General features: G+C 49.3%; 1 protein-coding gene across 1 annotated transcript in view; it reads right to left on the bottom strand.

The window, feature by feature from the left end:
* INPP5D (inositol polyphosphate-5-phosphatase D) overlaps nucleotides 1-17,320 on the bottom strand; it is a 109,448-nt gene that overhangs the window by 78,787 nt on the left and 13,341 nt on the right. Inside the window, exon 2 of the mRNA XM_080798803.1 lies at nucleotides 15,377-15,440. Coding sequence (XP_080654929.1) covers nucleotides 15,377-15,440 — 64 coding nt within the window. The remainder of the gene's footprint in view (nucleotides 1-15,376; nucleotides 15,441-17,320) is intronic.

Genomic DNA, 17,320 nt, shown 5'->3' on the forward strand with positions numbered 1-17,320 from the left:
TGGAGGAATATGGGCGAGGAGGAGAGTAAGCCTCCGATGGTCAACCTGGATGTGGCCTCTGGTGCTGCTGGGCTCTCCCTCTCATTTACACCAATGATTCAAATTAGGACCCAGGAGGTGATCTCACCCATGTGTGGCTACCTCTAAGCTAGCAGGAGTCTGGCTCAGTTATGCTGGGTGCTGGACGCAAGTGGGTGGAAGCAGAGGTCTGCGAGGTGGGGCAGTGGGTGAGTCACATGGAAAGCCCATTGGGCACTGGCCACCCGGTTTTACCCAACTGCCCATCTACTCTGCCACTCCAGTTTCAGCCCTGTTTGGTGGATACCCTTCTCCCGGCATTCCCACTGTATTCCTTGTCTTTGATTTGCATGCTCATAAATCAGAAGCAAGACAACAGCAAGCCCCATGGCCCCGCCATGGACATCCCTGCGGGTCCCCGCCAGCAGGGGACACCCGAAATGGCTCCCATCCCGCAATCGGTCCTCTCGAAAAGAAGAGATGTGTCTACATTACTTGCAGACAAGAAGGTGTACTCCAATCATGTGGCCTCTCTAAAGGCCAAAGAATACATTAAAGAAACAATGAGAACTCACGAGATAATTCCGAAACAGAGATGAGAACAGTCCCCAAGCACCACGGCTTCCCCAGACACCAACAGAGCCCAATCAGAAAATGCCCTGGAAAAGACAGATTCTTCCTGCCAAGGCAACTAACCTCCATCACATGTAAGAATGTAAGATATAAGAACCATACTGAGAAAATGTAAAAGACAGCATAAAACAGACATCAAAGGAAATCTAAGAGACGACTGGGTGGCTCAGTCGGTTAAGCATCTGTCTTCAGCTCAGGTCATGATCTTGGGGTCTTGGGATCGAGTCCCACTTCCGGCTCCCTGCTCAGCCTTGCCTGCCACTCCCCCTGCTTGTGCATAGGCTCTCTCTCTCTAACAAATATATAAATAAAATCTTAAAAAATATATACAAAAAAAGGAAATCTGAGCAAACAAAAGGGATGCTATGCTCCCAAATGGAAGGACCTGATAGGGCAAGGTTGTCACTTCTTTTCTAATGAATCCATATATTCAATGTCATTACACACAAGCCCCAACAGATTTTTTAAAAGAACTTCGCAAGCTGATTACAAAATGCGCCTGGGAAAGAAAATGCATGAAAAGCCCCAAGAAATGAAGAGAAGAGTGAGCAGTAGGAACTTAGTCCATCAGATGGGAACACCCGCAACAAAGCCAGGTAGTGAGGATTTTGTGTGAATTTAGTGTGCGATAAGGTGGTTGTTGTGAAGGATGTTTTAACGTACGGTGTGGCTTTCCATTGGGAGGATGGGCGTATAGTTCCTACTTTTTTTTTTTTAAATTTATTTATTTGTTAGAGAGAGAGAGAGCGAGCGAGCACAGGCAGACAGAGTGGTAGGCAGAGGCAGAGGGAGAAGCAGGCTCCCCGCTGAGCAAGGAGCCCGATGTGGGACTCGATCCCAGGACGCTGGGATCATGACTTGAGCCGAAGGCAGCCGCTTAACCAACTGAGCCACCCAGGCGTCCCAAGTTCCTATTTTATAACAAATGTAAAACATAAAGAGATAAAAGCTTATCATGAAAGTGTTAGGAAAAAAATAACATCTTTCCTGGATAAATAATATTGAGAATAATTCATAAAACCCAGAATCCATAAATGAAAATATTTGACTGCATAAACACTGTTAAAATTCCACATGGCAAACGAACCATAAACAAAGCTTTAAAACATGACAGGTCAGGAGAAAATATTTACATCATAACTAACTAATCCCCCAAAATTAACATGCAAAACATACAAAGAGCTTTTTTTTTTTTTAAACCAGAAAGATTTTTTTTTAAGGGAAAAAACTAGCAAAGACTATAAATAGGCAAGTCACAGGAAAAGAAATACAAAAGGCCAGTGAACATATGGAAAAATGTTTATCATGAAGGCAATGTAAAATAAAATCCTGAGATTGCATGTTTTGCCCACTGCGTGGTGAAAATTCAAGACCCTGACGATGTCTAGTATTGAGAGGATGTGGGGACATGGTTGGTGGGCCCCAAGTGACATCGGGTGGGAGGGCCACTTGGAAGGGGTTTTTGGATGAAGAGGGTATATGTAGGATGAGAACATGTACTCCTTCATCCTACTAATACCGTCTTAAAGAGAACTTGCAGGATGTGTCACAGAGGGCTGCACGAGCCCGCTGATTGCGATGTTGGTTTTTTGTGCTAAGGCAGACACCTTCGGCTCAGGTCATGATCCCCGGGTCCTGCTCCGTGGGGAGCCTGCTTTTCCCTTTCCTCCCTGCTGGTGCTCTGTGTTTCTCTCTTTTTCTCTCTCAAGTAAAGACATAAAATCTTAAAAAAAAAAAAGAAGAAGAAGAAGAAGAAGAATAGAAAAGAAAAAGACAGGAAAATAAGAAAGAAAGGGAAGGGGGAGAGAACAGGAACAACTTTCTACATGGGTCTTGACGCCCAGGGAAAGGGGCATAAGGAACTAAAGGTAATTAAAAAACAAAACAAAACAACCAACAGCTAACTTCAAAATTATTATTCTTTGTGTCTGGGGTTTTATATTGGGATGATCACAATGTCTGGAAACTCCACAGAGATAGTGGTCACACAATACTGTGAACCTATGAGATGTCCCAGAATTGCTCATTTGGAAACGGTTCATTTTCTGTTACACACAACCCGCCATGGCTCCCCGCTGCCCGCAGAACAATCTCCGAATTCCCCAGCCCAGCGTCTAGCCCTTCCTCTGTCAGGTCTCAGGCTTCCTTTCCCCAGTTTCTGTGGGGGCTCCCGTGGGAGACCTGCAGCTGCCGCATTTCTGAGCCCCAGATTTTCTGAGACGATCCCATTTCCCATCGCAATAATTTTAAAATAAAGTCAAGAAGTGAAATATTTAAGAGGAAAATAATTATTACGGAAGTGACACCTCAGCCATGGTTAAAACAATTAAAAACACTCAGACTAGCTTCAACCCAAGTACTTGTCCACGTGTGGCCAGTGACCACCTCATCCCCAGAGCTAGAGAATCTCTTGGGTTCTACCAGCGAGGGCACCAGCACACCACCTGTTTCTAGAGCCCAGGGAGGAGCACAAGGAAAACGGGGTAGAGGCAGAAGAAACACCTGTAAGACCATTCTTTGGCCAAAGGGGGTGCGGTCCGAAGCCTTCTCAGGACGGGTAGCAGTAGGGAGATCCGAATGATGGTGTGAGGACTCCGAGCCACGATGCTACTATTAACATTATCATTCCTCTCTGTTCCCAGGCAACATTTCCAATAAAATTCATTTTTCACATGAAAAAAAATGAGCTATAACTGACATAACATCATATTAGCTTCCTGGGTACAACATAATGACTCGAATTAGACAGGTATATATTGCAAAACAATCACCACGATGCGTCTAGTTAACTTCATCAACACGCAGTTACAAAGTATTTTTTCTTGCAATCAGAGCTTTTTGCCATCTACCCACTCTTTGAACAACTTTCAAATATATAACGCCCAATCATTAATTACAGCTAGCGTGTTGTACATTATACGCCCAGGACTTACTGATTTTCTAAGTGGATGTCTGTACCTTCTGACCACTTTCACTTTTAAAGGGAACCACAGCGCGCTGAAAATCGTGCCGTTTGAAAATCGTGCTGATTGGACTTGATGCCGCCCGTTGTCAAATTTTTGCAAACTTCTCCCCGGGATATCAGAGTCGACTTTCAAAAGAATGCTTTCGTGAGTGCTCCAAGGACTTCCCACAAAGTCTTTAAGACTATTTTTGAACTGGCAAGTACGGTATGGGTTCTAAAGTTAAATTTTAGAGAAACCTATTTACATGGACAGTTTCCCCAGAAGCAAGGCTGTGTTCGGTGGCTGGGGATTTTATCTCTGCTGAGTATTTTCGGTTTGAACTTCCTCACCCCCACTTACTGTTTTGCTAAGGGAAAAAGCAGAGATAATAAATACTGACCTGCAAGAAACCCTCTTAAGGCATTAAAGAGAGAGAGAGAGAGAGAGAGGGAGGAAAAGAAAAAAAAGAAAAGAAGAGTTAGCCAGATGAGTGAGGGAGGGAGTGGGCATGGCCGGGCTGTGTGAGCTGTGGGGCCTCACGCTCGCTGCTCTCAGATGGAGAGGCCACTTATTTTCTCATCTCTCTCAGGCCCTGTGATTTATCTTTCTCCTCCTTCCTTTGTGACCATTTGCACCACTGGGGTGCGAGTGTGTTCACGCCTCCCAGCAGGAATACATCCTTTAGGTGGGAAGTGTGGGATTGGGCTGAGGGATGCAGAGGGCTGGAGTGGGCGTGGGGACCCGGGGGGAGGGTGGTGAGACCGGCATATGCTCTGTATCCTGGCTCCTTCCTGCTCAAGACGGAAGGGAGGGGAGGTGGGGGGGCAGGGGGTTGCTGCTGGGAGCCCCTAAGTCCTCCTCCACCTCCAGGATTCAGCAGTTGCCTCCAGAATCATCATTTCCTTCTGCTACATGCAAAGAAGGAAGCCCATGTTCTCCTTCTCTATGTCCGTTTCCCCTTTTTCTCTCGCCCCAAGCAAAGGTTCTATATTTAACAAAGCTGCACACTTGGAACTCCTCGCCGTGAAGAATGTAACCATGTGGTTTTTTGGTGCTCTTTGGAGATAGATGGTGTCCATAATCGTGCAAGCTTATCCATACTAAAAACCTGTACCAATCATTATCTTTCAAAACCCTTCATGGCTTCGCTGGTCCCCAGATCAGGGGCATTCTCTACCTCCCCTTTGCTGGGAGCTTGGGAGGGATATTTTTATCCTTAATTACACAGTCCTGAGATGATCTTCTTTCTAGTTTGCTTCATTTTTCCTTGTGAAACTCTCGAGGTAGTTGTTGGGAGACAGAAATGACAGCTGGCAGACAAGTTCCACATCCTCAGCCTGGAGAGGAGCTGCCTCGGGGAGGTGCAGCCTGGGGCAGCTCCCTGATTGACTCTGCTGCTCGCCCCCACACTCCCCTGCCGCCTTCCCTTAGTCCCAGACCCAGTTCCTGCTGCTCTTGCTGTAGAGTCCGAAATGGCTGCTCTCCTCTCCTAAACCTTGGTCAATGTCATTGTCATGGAAGGCATCGTAAAATTTTAGTGCACAGAGGCCTCTGGAGGTCTCCATTGCACTCCTTTCCTTGCAGAGATAAAGAAATGGAGGCCTTTCCTCCCTCACTCATATTACAAATTTACCCTTTCGTTCAACCATTTAGCAAATGTTTATTGAGAAGCTCCCATGGGCCATGTGCTCTTCTAAGAGCTGCAGACGCAGCTGTGAGCAAGAAGGGCAAGGTCTTAGCTCCCCTGGGTTTCACATCCTCACAGTGGAGACAGATGACAAATGAGCGAGTTAATAAATAACAGATAGTCACTGTGGTGGGCGGAACCCCCTCCAAGAAGTCTACAGCCTGATCCCTGAATCCCAGAGATATGTTTACGGCATTGGGGGGGTGGGGGTGGGGTTAAGATGTAGAAGGAATTAAGGTCGCTAATGTACTGACCTTGAAATAGGGATAGTGTTCTGAATTATTCAGGTGGGCCCAATCAAATCCTGAGCGTCCTCATAAGGGAAAGAAGAGAGTCAGAACCAGAGATGTGGAAAGGGGAGAAAAACATTCCTGGCTCTAAAGATGGAAAAACGGGCTATGAGCCAAAAGGCAAAGACCGATTTCCTTCCAAGTCTCCAGAAAGGACCACAGTCCTGCCAATCACCTTGATGTTAGCCCAGTGAGACCCATTTCAGACTGCCGACCTCTCAAACTGTAAGATAATACATTTGTGGGTTTTTAAAAAGATTTTATTTTAAACTAATCTCTACCCCCAATGTGGGGCTCAAACGTTCGATGCTGAGGTCAAGAGTCACATGCTCAACCGACTGAGTCAGCCAGGCGCCTCACTTCTGGGTGATTTTTAAATCACTACATTTGCAGTAATTTGTTACAGCAGCAAAAGAAAACTAATATATTGCTGACAGTGGTAAGAGCTATGAATAATGAATAAAAATAATAAATAAAACAGGGTCATAGAAGAATGACTGTCAGGGCAGGGGAAGTCTTTAGATAGGGAGACCTGGGAGTAACTTTGGGGCAGTTAGCTACATGGTAATCTAGGGGTTAGAGTCCCAGGCAGAGGGCAGGGCAAGTGCAAAGATCCTGGGGCAGGGAGGAGTTTGGTGTTGGTAGGAGTGACTATCTCCTTGATACCTTCCCACAAAGGGAGAGCCATTCTGTTGTCTGGTTTCCAGAGCAGTCAACAGTTTTTCTGGCAGACTTCTGAGCAACCTTGAAGTCTACTTGTTGTGAATGTCCAGTTTCCCTCTTTAAAGCCAGGGACTATGTCCTTGTGTCCTGTCCTTGTCCCAGTATGAGGTGCTATGGCCTCTTTCCAGGATCTTAAGAGTGTATATTTACAAGAGATATTGGATCGTGGAAAACACAGTTCTTCATTTCAAAACTTCAGAACCTTCCCCCCCCCAAGTCACAATAGAGAATAAATGTGGTGGAGAGATGGGCAGGCACTCTGATGGCCATCTGCCCCCTAGGGACTCTTCACTTGGACCGTCAAGAGCAGCTGTAATGAATGAAGGGACTCCGAGAACTTCCTACCCTCTAATGGTGAATCTCTTTGTAAAAATGACTAATGGTGGGGCACCTGGGTGGCTCAGTCTATAAAGCGGCTTCCTTCGGCTCAGGTCATGATCCCTGGGTCCTGGGATCGAGCCGCTCAGCGGAGAGCCTGTTTCTTCTCCCTCTCCCTCTACCTGGCTCTCTGCCTACTTGTGCTCTCTATCTCCCTCTGCCAAGTAAATAAATAAAATCTTTTAAAAATAAAACTTAAAAAAAAATGACTAACGAAGAAATTAGGATTTTTCTATCTCAAGCCAATTCCAATTGTTCAATGAATGGTTATGAATTCTCTGTCCTATGTCAGGCTCTAGAGGAGAGAGAGAAGCGAACAAGTCCTCGCTTGTGTTCCCAAGGCACCCACAGCTCACGGGGGTGGGGAGGTAGGGGGAGACAGACACAGAGCTAAGGGTCACCCACATGGGAAGGGCATGGTAGGGGGAAGAGGGGAAGTGCTAGGGGAGCACAAAAGAGGGAGTGATGATTTTTTGGAGGGATTGGTTGGGTCATTCATTTCCTCCCACTTGAGGGGAGCTCCTTTTGCTATGGAAATACCTGAAACACCTCTGCTTCTAGATATACAAATCTGGGGCCCAGGAGATAATCTTGACAATTTCTTGTCATCAGTCTCTAAACTGAACGTCTATCCCATAAGGGCAAGGACAGAGTACAAGGTTGACTAACTATTGTACCCCCAGTGCCCTAACCAAAATATGCTGAATGAACAAGCAGATGAACAAATGGGAAATCTCTGAGCTAAGTCATTCTGGAATGACAAGTCATTAGGGACTATGGTCAGGAGATAGGGCTCTAGCGCTGACTGGACTTGGCTTGAGAGTAGGGTCACCCTGAGCTTCATTCGAGAAGGTTATAGATTCAAATGCCATACAACTCTCAGCCGGTTCCATTGCGAGGGTCAACCTTAGGTGGCCAGGAAAGCCAAAGTCAGTAGCCAAACATGGCGGCAACAGCAGGCTCAATCTGGCCTTCCAGGCAGATGCCCAGGTTGCAGGGCACCTTGGTGACTAAGAGCCAAGCAAGGAGAGGTAGGGTGGCCTGGCCCTTAAGCCAGAGCATGGCAGATCAAACAACATCCCTATCCCATCGCTGAATACTTGTATGAACCCAGCAAACAATGTTAGTCCCTTAGTGTCCTTGTATTTCAGATGGGAATAATGGTAATGATACTCCTTTCTAGGATTCAGTTAAAGGACATAGATCAAGTGGCTGGCTCCAGGAAGGGCTCAAGAAATGGGGGCAATGGTGAGAAAGGATGAGAAGGTAGGGCCCAAGGGGAGTAAGGGGACCCTCCCTTGGATCCATCCCATATCCCCAAGGCTCTCTCTTCCTGCTGCCTCATGGGACCCCAGCCACCAGCCCCTGCCCTGACCCCCTCCTTCTGTCTTCCCACTTCTCCAAAGCTGCGCTGACATAAGCCCAATGAGCAGACACAGGACCATCACAGTTCTCGAATCAGTTCCCCATCCAGAGAGGACAGAGAAGCCCAGACTCAGCACCTCCTTCTCCTCTCTGCTCCTGGGCTGTAATCTGGCCAATCAGGATGCCTGGTCGCTCATTCTCCTTTCCCAGCCCCCTAGACTGTCTTGTCGCAATCCCAGGACTCCTGAGTCTGTTTTGTGCCTCCAAGTGTGCGGACTTTCAGCCTCCCCTGCACCTGGCACCCCCAACCCTTGCCAGGCCTCGGCTTCTGCCTGGGTGTTGCTGAGCTAACTGGCCTCCGCAATTCTCTCCCCTGTTCCATGTCATTGCAAAATGGTCATTTACTAAGCCACATGTATGTCTAGCACTGAGCCATGTGCTCCACAGAAACCAACTCCTTCCATCCTGGAAACATGCCTATGAGAGAAGGACTACCTTTACCCCAATATTTCAGAAGAGGAAACGGAGGGTTGTCAGAATAGGACCTGGAGGAAGCCGCTGCTGCAGGAAGTAGGAAAACACCAAGAGAAGTATCTCAGGTCCTCACAAGCATAAGGAAGGCAAGGCCTGTAAGAGCCAGGAGTGAAAACCCGCGAGAAGAGAACGGAAAAGACCAACAGACAACAGGGCCAGTGAAAGAGGGAGACCAGCCAGGTCAGGCAGGCTTGGAGCAGAATGAAAAACTCAGCGGTGAAATTCAAATCCACATGGGAGGGAGTGAGAGCAAAGCAGAGACTGGGCAGCAGGGGACCCTGCCTGGAATGTGGAGGAAACTGGCCAAGGCATGAACAGCAAGGGTGAGACGTCAACAAACAGATCAGGCACGTCCCATGGACACCCACTGGAGGGCTGCTAAGTGTGGCAGGAGAAAAACAAGTCACCACTGTTGTAGAAACGTGCAGCTCTTTCTACATGCTTATGGGTGGCAGCAGACACCAGCTGTTTGAGAAATAGTTACCAAGTGGCCCCCCTATGCCAGGGACCTTTCTAGGACAGACAGTAAATAAATCAAGGAAAGCAGGCAGTTACAAGCGTCAAAATACAGCAGGATATGGGGATGGGGGCGGGTAGACATTTTTATGGAGTCATCAGGGAAGGCCTCTGGGGGGAGGCATATTTTCTTAGAGGAAAGAATCCCTTCTGTTGGGTGACTTTAAGCGGTCTTTTGCGTATGTGGAAGCTAGACCCAGAACATCACCTTGAAAGGCAATGCCGAGCAAAGAGGTTAAACCATCAATAGGAAGCAAGTAAAGGAGGTGCCTTCCCAGGTAGAAATGGCTGGTGTTTGGACTTTCTGTGGTTACAGTGGGATAAAGGGACACTGAACTCCAGGATGTCTGGCACAGAGATGCAGCACAAGGAATGTTGGGAGAACATTCGGAGAAGTTTCGGAGAAGGAAGAGTCAGAAGACCACAGGGGTCTGATCATGGCTTGGGGGCGCTGGAGGCAGTGAAACTTGATGTTCGATTTAAAGTTTTCATTTACTGCTTTGAAATTCCCCTAGGACAGCCCAAACCTCTGCATGTTGGGACACTTTTAGCTGCAGGTGACAGAAAACCCCGATTTAGTTACTTGAACAAAAACGAATGCTCTCACAAACAAGAAGACAAGAGGCATGGCGGCGATCGTGTGGGCTGATTCTGTCCAGTTCATTCAGTGGCATCCTTGGGGACGCGGGTTCATGGCACCTGTCTGCTCGGCCCTCCGCATACTGGCCTCCGTCCCCAGCTGCCTCCCCTTTGGCTTGCGAGATGGGAGCGGTAGCCCCAGCTGTTCCACACTATGACAGCTTCCGAAGGTAGAAAAGGGGCCATTTCATCCTTGTATCTCTTTCTAAGACAAATAAACTTTTCCCAGAAGCCCCACACGGAGCTTCCCTTCACATCTCCTTGGTTATAATTACATCCTAGTCTCGTGCCCGAGCCTACCCCCCAAAGCTGGTGTGGGCCCCATGTGACTCTGCTTTGGTAGCTAAGAGGACATGGGTCCACTGGTGGGGGGCGGGGCAAGGGGCAATGCAGACCAGCAGGCTTGAAGCAAGGACCGGCAGGGACAAGATGCGCAGGGACGGGCGCGGAGGGGAGGGCGGAGAAAGCAGACGGTCATCTGGAGGTTCCATTGTCAAATAAATAAAATAACGACAAATAAAAGTTGGAAGAGTTGGATTAAACATGTACTCCAGGACCGAACAGAAGAGCAGTCTGAGCCGAAGAAAGACCCACGTTTGGAGACGGAACGGGCTGAACACATTTTCAGGAACTACCGACAAAAGGAAAATGACAAGGGTAGGAAAAAAAACTCCCACCAGCTTCAAAGCAGGAAAAGAAAAGGAAAACAAACAAACAAACAAAAAAACCTGGTTCCGTATATGAGAACCAGCACCAGGCTGGCCTTGGATTTTGTATTTGGGGCTGGTTGTAACAGCTTCTGAAGGCAGCAGAGCGATGCCTCTGGAGAATTTGGGGGAAAGAACAGCAACAAACTTGGTCCTCAACAATTTTTATCTCCACCAAATTCCCTTTTGAAGGCAAAGGAAACTGGGGATGTTTGGAGCTGCCCGTGTTCAACAGCAGATACAAATGAAAAAATAAAATTAATTTTAAAACTGTGCAGGCTTCTAGGCCATGGCCATCGGGCACGAAGGGACTGCTGGGTCCCCGTGGTCCCCGCCCAGCCCAGCGCCCTCCACATGGCCGGGGCTGAGCCTGTCGTGCAGGGCAGGTGGCCCTGCATGTCTCCTGTCGCCTGCACCTTCGCAGCTCCGTCCCGTTGTGCAATGTCAGGAAGTGTGTGTGAGAGCCACATCCTTCGCCCGGGCGGCTCCGTCGGAATCTTTACTTCACTGGGTGACCACTCAGAACAATAACAGCTGCCACCCTCTTCCTGAACTTAATAACAATGGCTCAGCCCTTTCCCTCCAGGACCCTTATGACAACAGCTTTTAGAAAGTTGTTTTGTTTTCTGTCTCCAAAAGCCACACTTGCCCCGGTGACACAGCCACTGTCCCCCCACTGTCAGGGACCAGGAACTGAGTCATGAGCCTCTCGCCCAGGCGGCTGGAGCCTCTGGGCCTTTCCTCTAAATGGGGAAAAAAGACCGAAAGAGTCTGTGAGGCGGTTTCGAACTCCCTCTCCACCTCAACGTGCTGGAAAGCTTGTGCGTGTTCCTGTCTTAAACACTCAGTATCCTGGACGCAGTCTCAACCGTGAGAAAAAGACAGGAAGTTCACGGCGAGCCCTGACGTGATGGGGACCAGGGACAGCTTTTATTTTCAGCTTTGTTCTTCTTGGTAGGAAGGATGTCAGAAAGAGAGCAAGGGTTGAGGGGTTGTAGGAATACAGCCGAAGGGCCCTATTGACGTGGGTTTGGGGGCAGTCCCTTCTGTGACGTGTCTGAAGGCTGCTGTTCGCGAGTCTCCTGCTGGAGTCTGCTCCCACCCTTCACACTGGTCCTTACTCTCCCAGGGAGGAGGGCCATTTCGAAAGGCCCAGAAGCCTAACAGACTCCGGAGAAGGGTCAGTTCCCTTTCCAAGTCAGAAAAGGAGTTTACAAGAAACGCAACTCTGAGCATGGGAAACTCAGGCCTGAGGGGTGGAGCGGACCTGTCTGCCCCTGGCTGCCCACCCCCGAGGACCAGAAGGTTCTCAGGATCGGGGGGCCAGAAACGCTGTTGACCCACCAGCCCCATGATAATTCTGCAGGCTCCTGAGGTAACTGAGGCAGAGAAATCCACAGCCCAAGGGGCAGAGCTGAGAGAGACTGATGACCACAGCACCTGCCCCCTTCTCGCCACCCCTAGGCACTGCTTAGAACCTTTGAGAATACTGCCCCCACCATCACCCACCTCTACCCCTTCCTCTTTCTCTTCTCATTCATTTCTCTTTCCTTTCCTTTCTCTCCATTGTCTTCTTCCCCCTCCCTCCATCTCGTTGTCCTCCATTTGTCCTTCCCTCCCTCACCTGAGCAGGAGGTAGGACTGACTTATGTGGGTCAGCAGATGTGGTTGTTTTATTTGACATGTTTCCTCCCAGTGAAGAAAGACGGTAGTGGTGGAGGTGGTGGTGGGTCCCCCCTGCCAGTCACTCACCCGGGTGGGTCGTAGGCTTTCCTGCCTTTGTTCCAGGTACCTCACTGACCAACCGCAAGGGCCAGAGGCCACTTTTGACCAGAGGCCATTGACAACCGTGGGAAGGAAAGGAGGCCTCTCTCCCTGAGAGGTGACACCTCCCCGCTTCTATACCGTCCTAGGGTAGAGTCCACCCTTCCCAGGAGTCCAACACCCAGCCAGGTCTGGACACGCTTTCTGGGGTGGAGGCCTGGGGGTGAGCTCTGCCTTCTGCAGGCCTCAGCTACCTTCATACTCACAGCAGGGCAGGGGAATGAAGCTACAGCCTTCCCTCCCCCTCTCTGATTTCCACGAAGTCTGAGAAAGGTGGAGAGAGAGCAAGGCCCTGGGGGGTCAGGATCGCTTCTCTTCCTGACCCAAATGGGGCGGTCGTGCGCCATGACGCACAGACCCACCGCCTGAGGTCCTTCTGTGACGATTGGAGGTGGGGTGGCCCTTTGGTTTTGTCCAAACAGACAGAAGCCCCAGTGAGAAGAGCGGAGGGAACTCAAGTAAGAAAGCGAGTCAAGCTGCCGGTGCTTTCTTTGGACAAAGTATTCAAGCCAGATTCTTATTTTAGGGGCCCCACACTGGTGGCAGTAAGCAGGCTCAGGTGTAAGGAATGAGTTATTTAGAAACTGTGGCTCGGCTCAGAAAAGAGTATGAGGTTTTGCCTCGACATGAAAAGAGGAACCAGGGTTAAAAATAAGCAACAGTGGGTCAGGACTGAGAGCCGGTCGGATCTCTGATTTCACCTCCTTGCACACGAGCCTCAGCGTGCTCCTCGGGAGCCTTGTATTCTGCGATCTCAGGAAGGCGTCGCGTTTTTCCGGGAAGGTGTATCCTTGGAGGGGAGGCTTCCACAGACTGCCCGGGCCCCACAGATCCCTGCACCCTGGCTCCCTGCCGTGGGCTACCCAAGAGGTCACAGGCCCAGGGCTGGGCTCCGGAGCCCACCGGTCCAGCAGGGCCCCAGCTTTTCTACGAAGACTGCCTGCCCATCGCCCTGGTTGAGTGTGGCCTCAGGTCACCAGCTCTGTCCTCCTGCTCTGACTGTGGGGGTGGGCAGCTGTTCGGGCACCTGGCTGACACGCCAGCCTGTGGCCCCTGAGTGACCCGTGCAGAGAAAGCTGTTGGTGGCTGAGCCACCCAGATCCCCCCTGGGGAATGGTAACTGAGAAGGACACCTGTCTCGGGGAGAAGAACAGATGGGCAAAGGGGGGCTGAGGCATGGCAGGGAGCACTTGGAGGCCCTCTTGTCCCAGGCCAAGCCTTCTCCCTCACAGGCTGCCCACTCCTTACAGGGGTCAGCCAAAGCAAGTCTCCATTCTTTGATACCCCGAAAGCCTGGCGAGGCCCCAGAATCTGAAACCACCGCGGGACAGGGAGCAACTCCCGGGAACGCACAGCCATGGTGACAAGAACGTGAAGGTGAGAGGGGGACATGCCAGACTCAGTCAGTGCCCGTTTGCAGGCCGTGGGTACAGCCATGCGCACAAGAAGCCACAAAGTTATGTCTTTTCCAGCTCAAGGCCTAGTCATACTTGAAGTCGTCTTCACTTTGAAGGAATAGAAGAAACCACAAGGGGAAAAAAGATCAAAAGCGTTGACCAACTTTTAACTTAAGAGAGTTGAGACTCCTTTCAGCAAACCGCCTGTCAAGGGTGCCAACCCGGCCAGGAAAGCTCACAGCATCCTAGACTCACAAAACACCGCGGAGGCTGTGGGGGCCCACTGCCTGCCCCACACAGGACTCTGCTCCGGAGAGACCACCATGCCCACGACAAGCAGCTGCCAAGGACCTGAAAGGACAGTCTGATGTTCGGGGTGCCACCATTCATCCCTGGTGACAGGGCTGAGACATGTGGGTGCCCCAGACGCGCTAGAAACATCCAAATGGATATTCTTCAGATCCCGGTGCAGACACCCACAGGGAAGGATGAAGCAGCCCAGAGCGACTCAGCCTGACCTCTATCGGGTGGGGCGACACCAAATGAGCCCAAACTGGCATCTCCCAGAAGCCCCTGCCTCAAAGAGCCCCAGCTGCCCGGGCAGGCAGCTTTGAAAGCCCTGGTGTTGGTTTAAGCACCCCCTTAGGGTCTCATTCTCTGACTTAGTGGCTCACTGAAGCAATTCCTTTGGCCCCTGTCGTCTTCCCAGGGGTGTTCTACTCCACAGGCCTTCTCCTCCTTGACACATTTCCAGTGACAAGTGTCCCCAACACCTTTCTGTTGTCCTGCCCTCAACGGCATCCTAGCTCTGGCCAAAATGCATCGTTCCCTTCACATTTTGGAATCCGTGATCATGCCCCACCTCTCCTCCACTAGGACTTTCTTTTCAGCTAAATCCCACAGGCCCTGTGGCTGTCCTCCATGACATGGCATCCGAACCCTGGCCCATCCCTGCTCTTTGCTAGGCACGTGGGTGCATGCCTTTTTTTGGTGCCTCTGACCACGGTCCAGAGAACGGAGCATGACTCCTCTGCCCCCACCCTGAGGACATCTCCTTTGTTCTGACACCACCCCCCACCCTTAATGCAGCCAGATAAAAATAGCTCCCTGGGCCTCCACACCACTCAGTCTTCATGCATTGTGGTCACACAGAGCCTGTCGCGTTTGTCATGCAAACTATGGGGGGTGGGGGTGGGCTTTTCAGACTCAGACTTGGAAAGACTTGCTGCAGCTGATTCTTTGTTAACGTTTAATGGCAAGTTTTACACACTTGGCCTCTACACTGTGCCACCAGGTGCCATGAGCATCAGTCAGCCTTTGGCAGAACAGGTGTCTACAAATGGAAAGCACTGTTTTGTGTTGACCCATAGGGCGATCATCTAGGCCCTCAGACAAAACTGGTCTCTTGTCCTAGAAGTTCCTCTCTTCTCCCTCCTGGACCACCGACCCTTACTCTGTTGAGCTCACTGAAGAAAATAAGCAACAAGCTACAGTCCCTTTCCATTGTCTCCAGGCGCCCTTCCCCAGTGGAGTGGGGTCTCCGCTTACCCACCAAGCCACCCCCACCCACAGACTTCTGGGGAGAAAGAGGCTTAGCCGGGCCCTCATGTCCATGTGTTTGGGGCACATCCCTTCTTTTCTGTCTTCTTCGTCTCTGTCCCTTTCTCTGCCAATACCAGCTCTAATCAGGGCCAGATGTCCAGGTTGACAAAGGGCTTACCTGGACAGTGAATTTATCATCTTCATTGGGCAGAATCCTGTACGTGTAAACACAATTCCGGTATCTGAAATAGACCAAAGGCTTCGTTAGAACCCATGCGAGGGAATTCATTTCTCTGGGAACTGAAAAGACAGGAATCCCTGACATGGCTCGAAGAAGCTGGGCATGACTCTGAACTTTGGAGCTGACCATGGAGATCAGCCATGACATCAAACAGCCCCAGTCTGAGGACCCTTCCCTCTGCCCCCTGCCCACCACTCAAGGAGCTCCAGAAAAAGCCATGTGGGGTCTTCTGGGCATGATTTACATGGGCACTTGACAGCTGTGTGGTCTGATTTAAAGGAATCTACCCTCAAGACATAACTTCAAGAGTATTTAGCCCCTCCAGGGTATCTGGTGCTTGACTCAACATTTGTATGTATTCTTTAACTAGATTTTATTTTATTTTATTATTATTATTTTTCAATGTGGGGCTTGAACTCATGACCCTGAGATCAAGACCTGAACTGAGATCAAGAGTCAGCTGCTTAACCAACTAAGCTACCCAGGCGTTCCTCTTTAACTAGTATTTAAAATTACACACTAGTTTAGGGGCACCTGGGTGGCTCCGTCGTTGAAGCATCTGTCTTCATCTCAAGTCATGATCCCAGGGTCCAGGGATGGAGCCCCGCCTACTTGTGATCTCTTTCTCTGTCAAATAAATAAATAAATCTTTAAAAAAAAAAGAGAAAAGTAAAAGAAATGTCTCCTCCCCCTTCTGTTGAGCCCTGCTTCTTCGATTTACTACTCTTTTTTGTAAATCATCCCAAAACTCTTAAATGTACACTCAAACTTATATATATACATATCTTTTTAAGTGCACATAATATCACCGTATATATGTTGTTCTGACATTTGCTTTTCCCACCGAAAAACATATTTTACAGGTCTCTCCAACTCACATCCCACCATGCAGTTGTATGATCATTTATTTGACCGTCCCATGATAACGGTTAGGTAATTACTTTTAGCTTTTTACTCTCCTAAACGGTGTTGCAGTGAGCCTCTTAGCGCCTACACCTCCTGGGATGACTGAAGTCACGGATTCAGCCTCCCCATCAGTGCGATGGGGACCCTAACAACCCCGGCCATCTGTCGCTGCGTCCACTGAGTGAGTTAACGTGGGAGGAGCATTTAGAATAGTGCCTGGAACAGGCCGGACCCTGCACGTGCTGACATTTACTAGCGGCTGTGGGGAGATCACCACCAGGAGAAGAGCCGCACGAAAGACGTGGGCTTTGTGTTTTGAGAGAGACCGACAGGACTGACGATCGCCGCCCTGCGAGGCTGTCTGTGTCACTTTTCTCTCCCACTAACCGGATATGTCTGTTTCCCCACGCCCTGCCAACAGGCTGCTATCAGACATGTTAATCTTTGCAAATCTGAGAGGTTAAAGAAAAATGAGTACTCACTTTAATCTGCCTCTCTTTATGAGAAAGGTTGACTGTGTTCCCATGTTTCACTATTCGTCTTTCTTTTTCCGAGAATTTCTTTTCATGTGTTTGGCTTACTCTTATTTTTTTTTTTTAATCATCTTTTGCTTATTTATCTGTAAGACTTCGATACACGCCGCAATATATTTTGGAGTTATTTATTGTCGACGGTGTTTATGGATTTTTTTTTTTTTTAGGCTGTGGAGAGATTTAATGATTTTATGTGGTCAAGTTTTACAATCTTTTTTTGGCTTTTGAACCAATGGATGTTTCAAGAAAGTTTTGGAGAATATTTTGGGTAATTTTGCTTCTACCCGGCTCTTCATTTCTTGCAGGGAAGTTTCTTTTTCTGTCTTTGTCTCATCTCTGAATGCTCATCACTGTGTACACTGTCCTGTGTCCAGAGCCTGAGTGGAAGCCACTGCTGGCTTATTTCAGAGTCGGCAAGGATGACTCTCTAGGGCACTGTCAC

The sequence above is a fragment of the Martes martes genome (assembly GCF_963455335.1).
Source record: "Martes martes genome assembly, chromosome: 3".
Lineage (NCBI taxonomy): Eukaryota > Metazoa > Chordata > Mammalia > Carnivora > Mustelidae > Martes > Martes martes.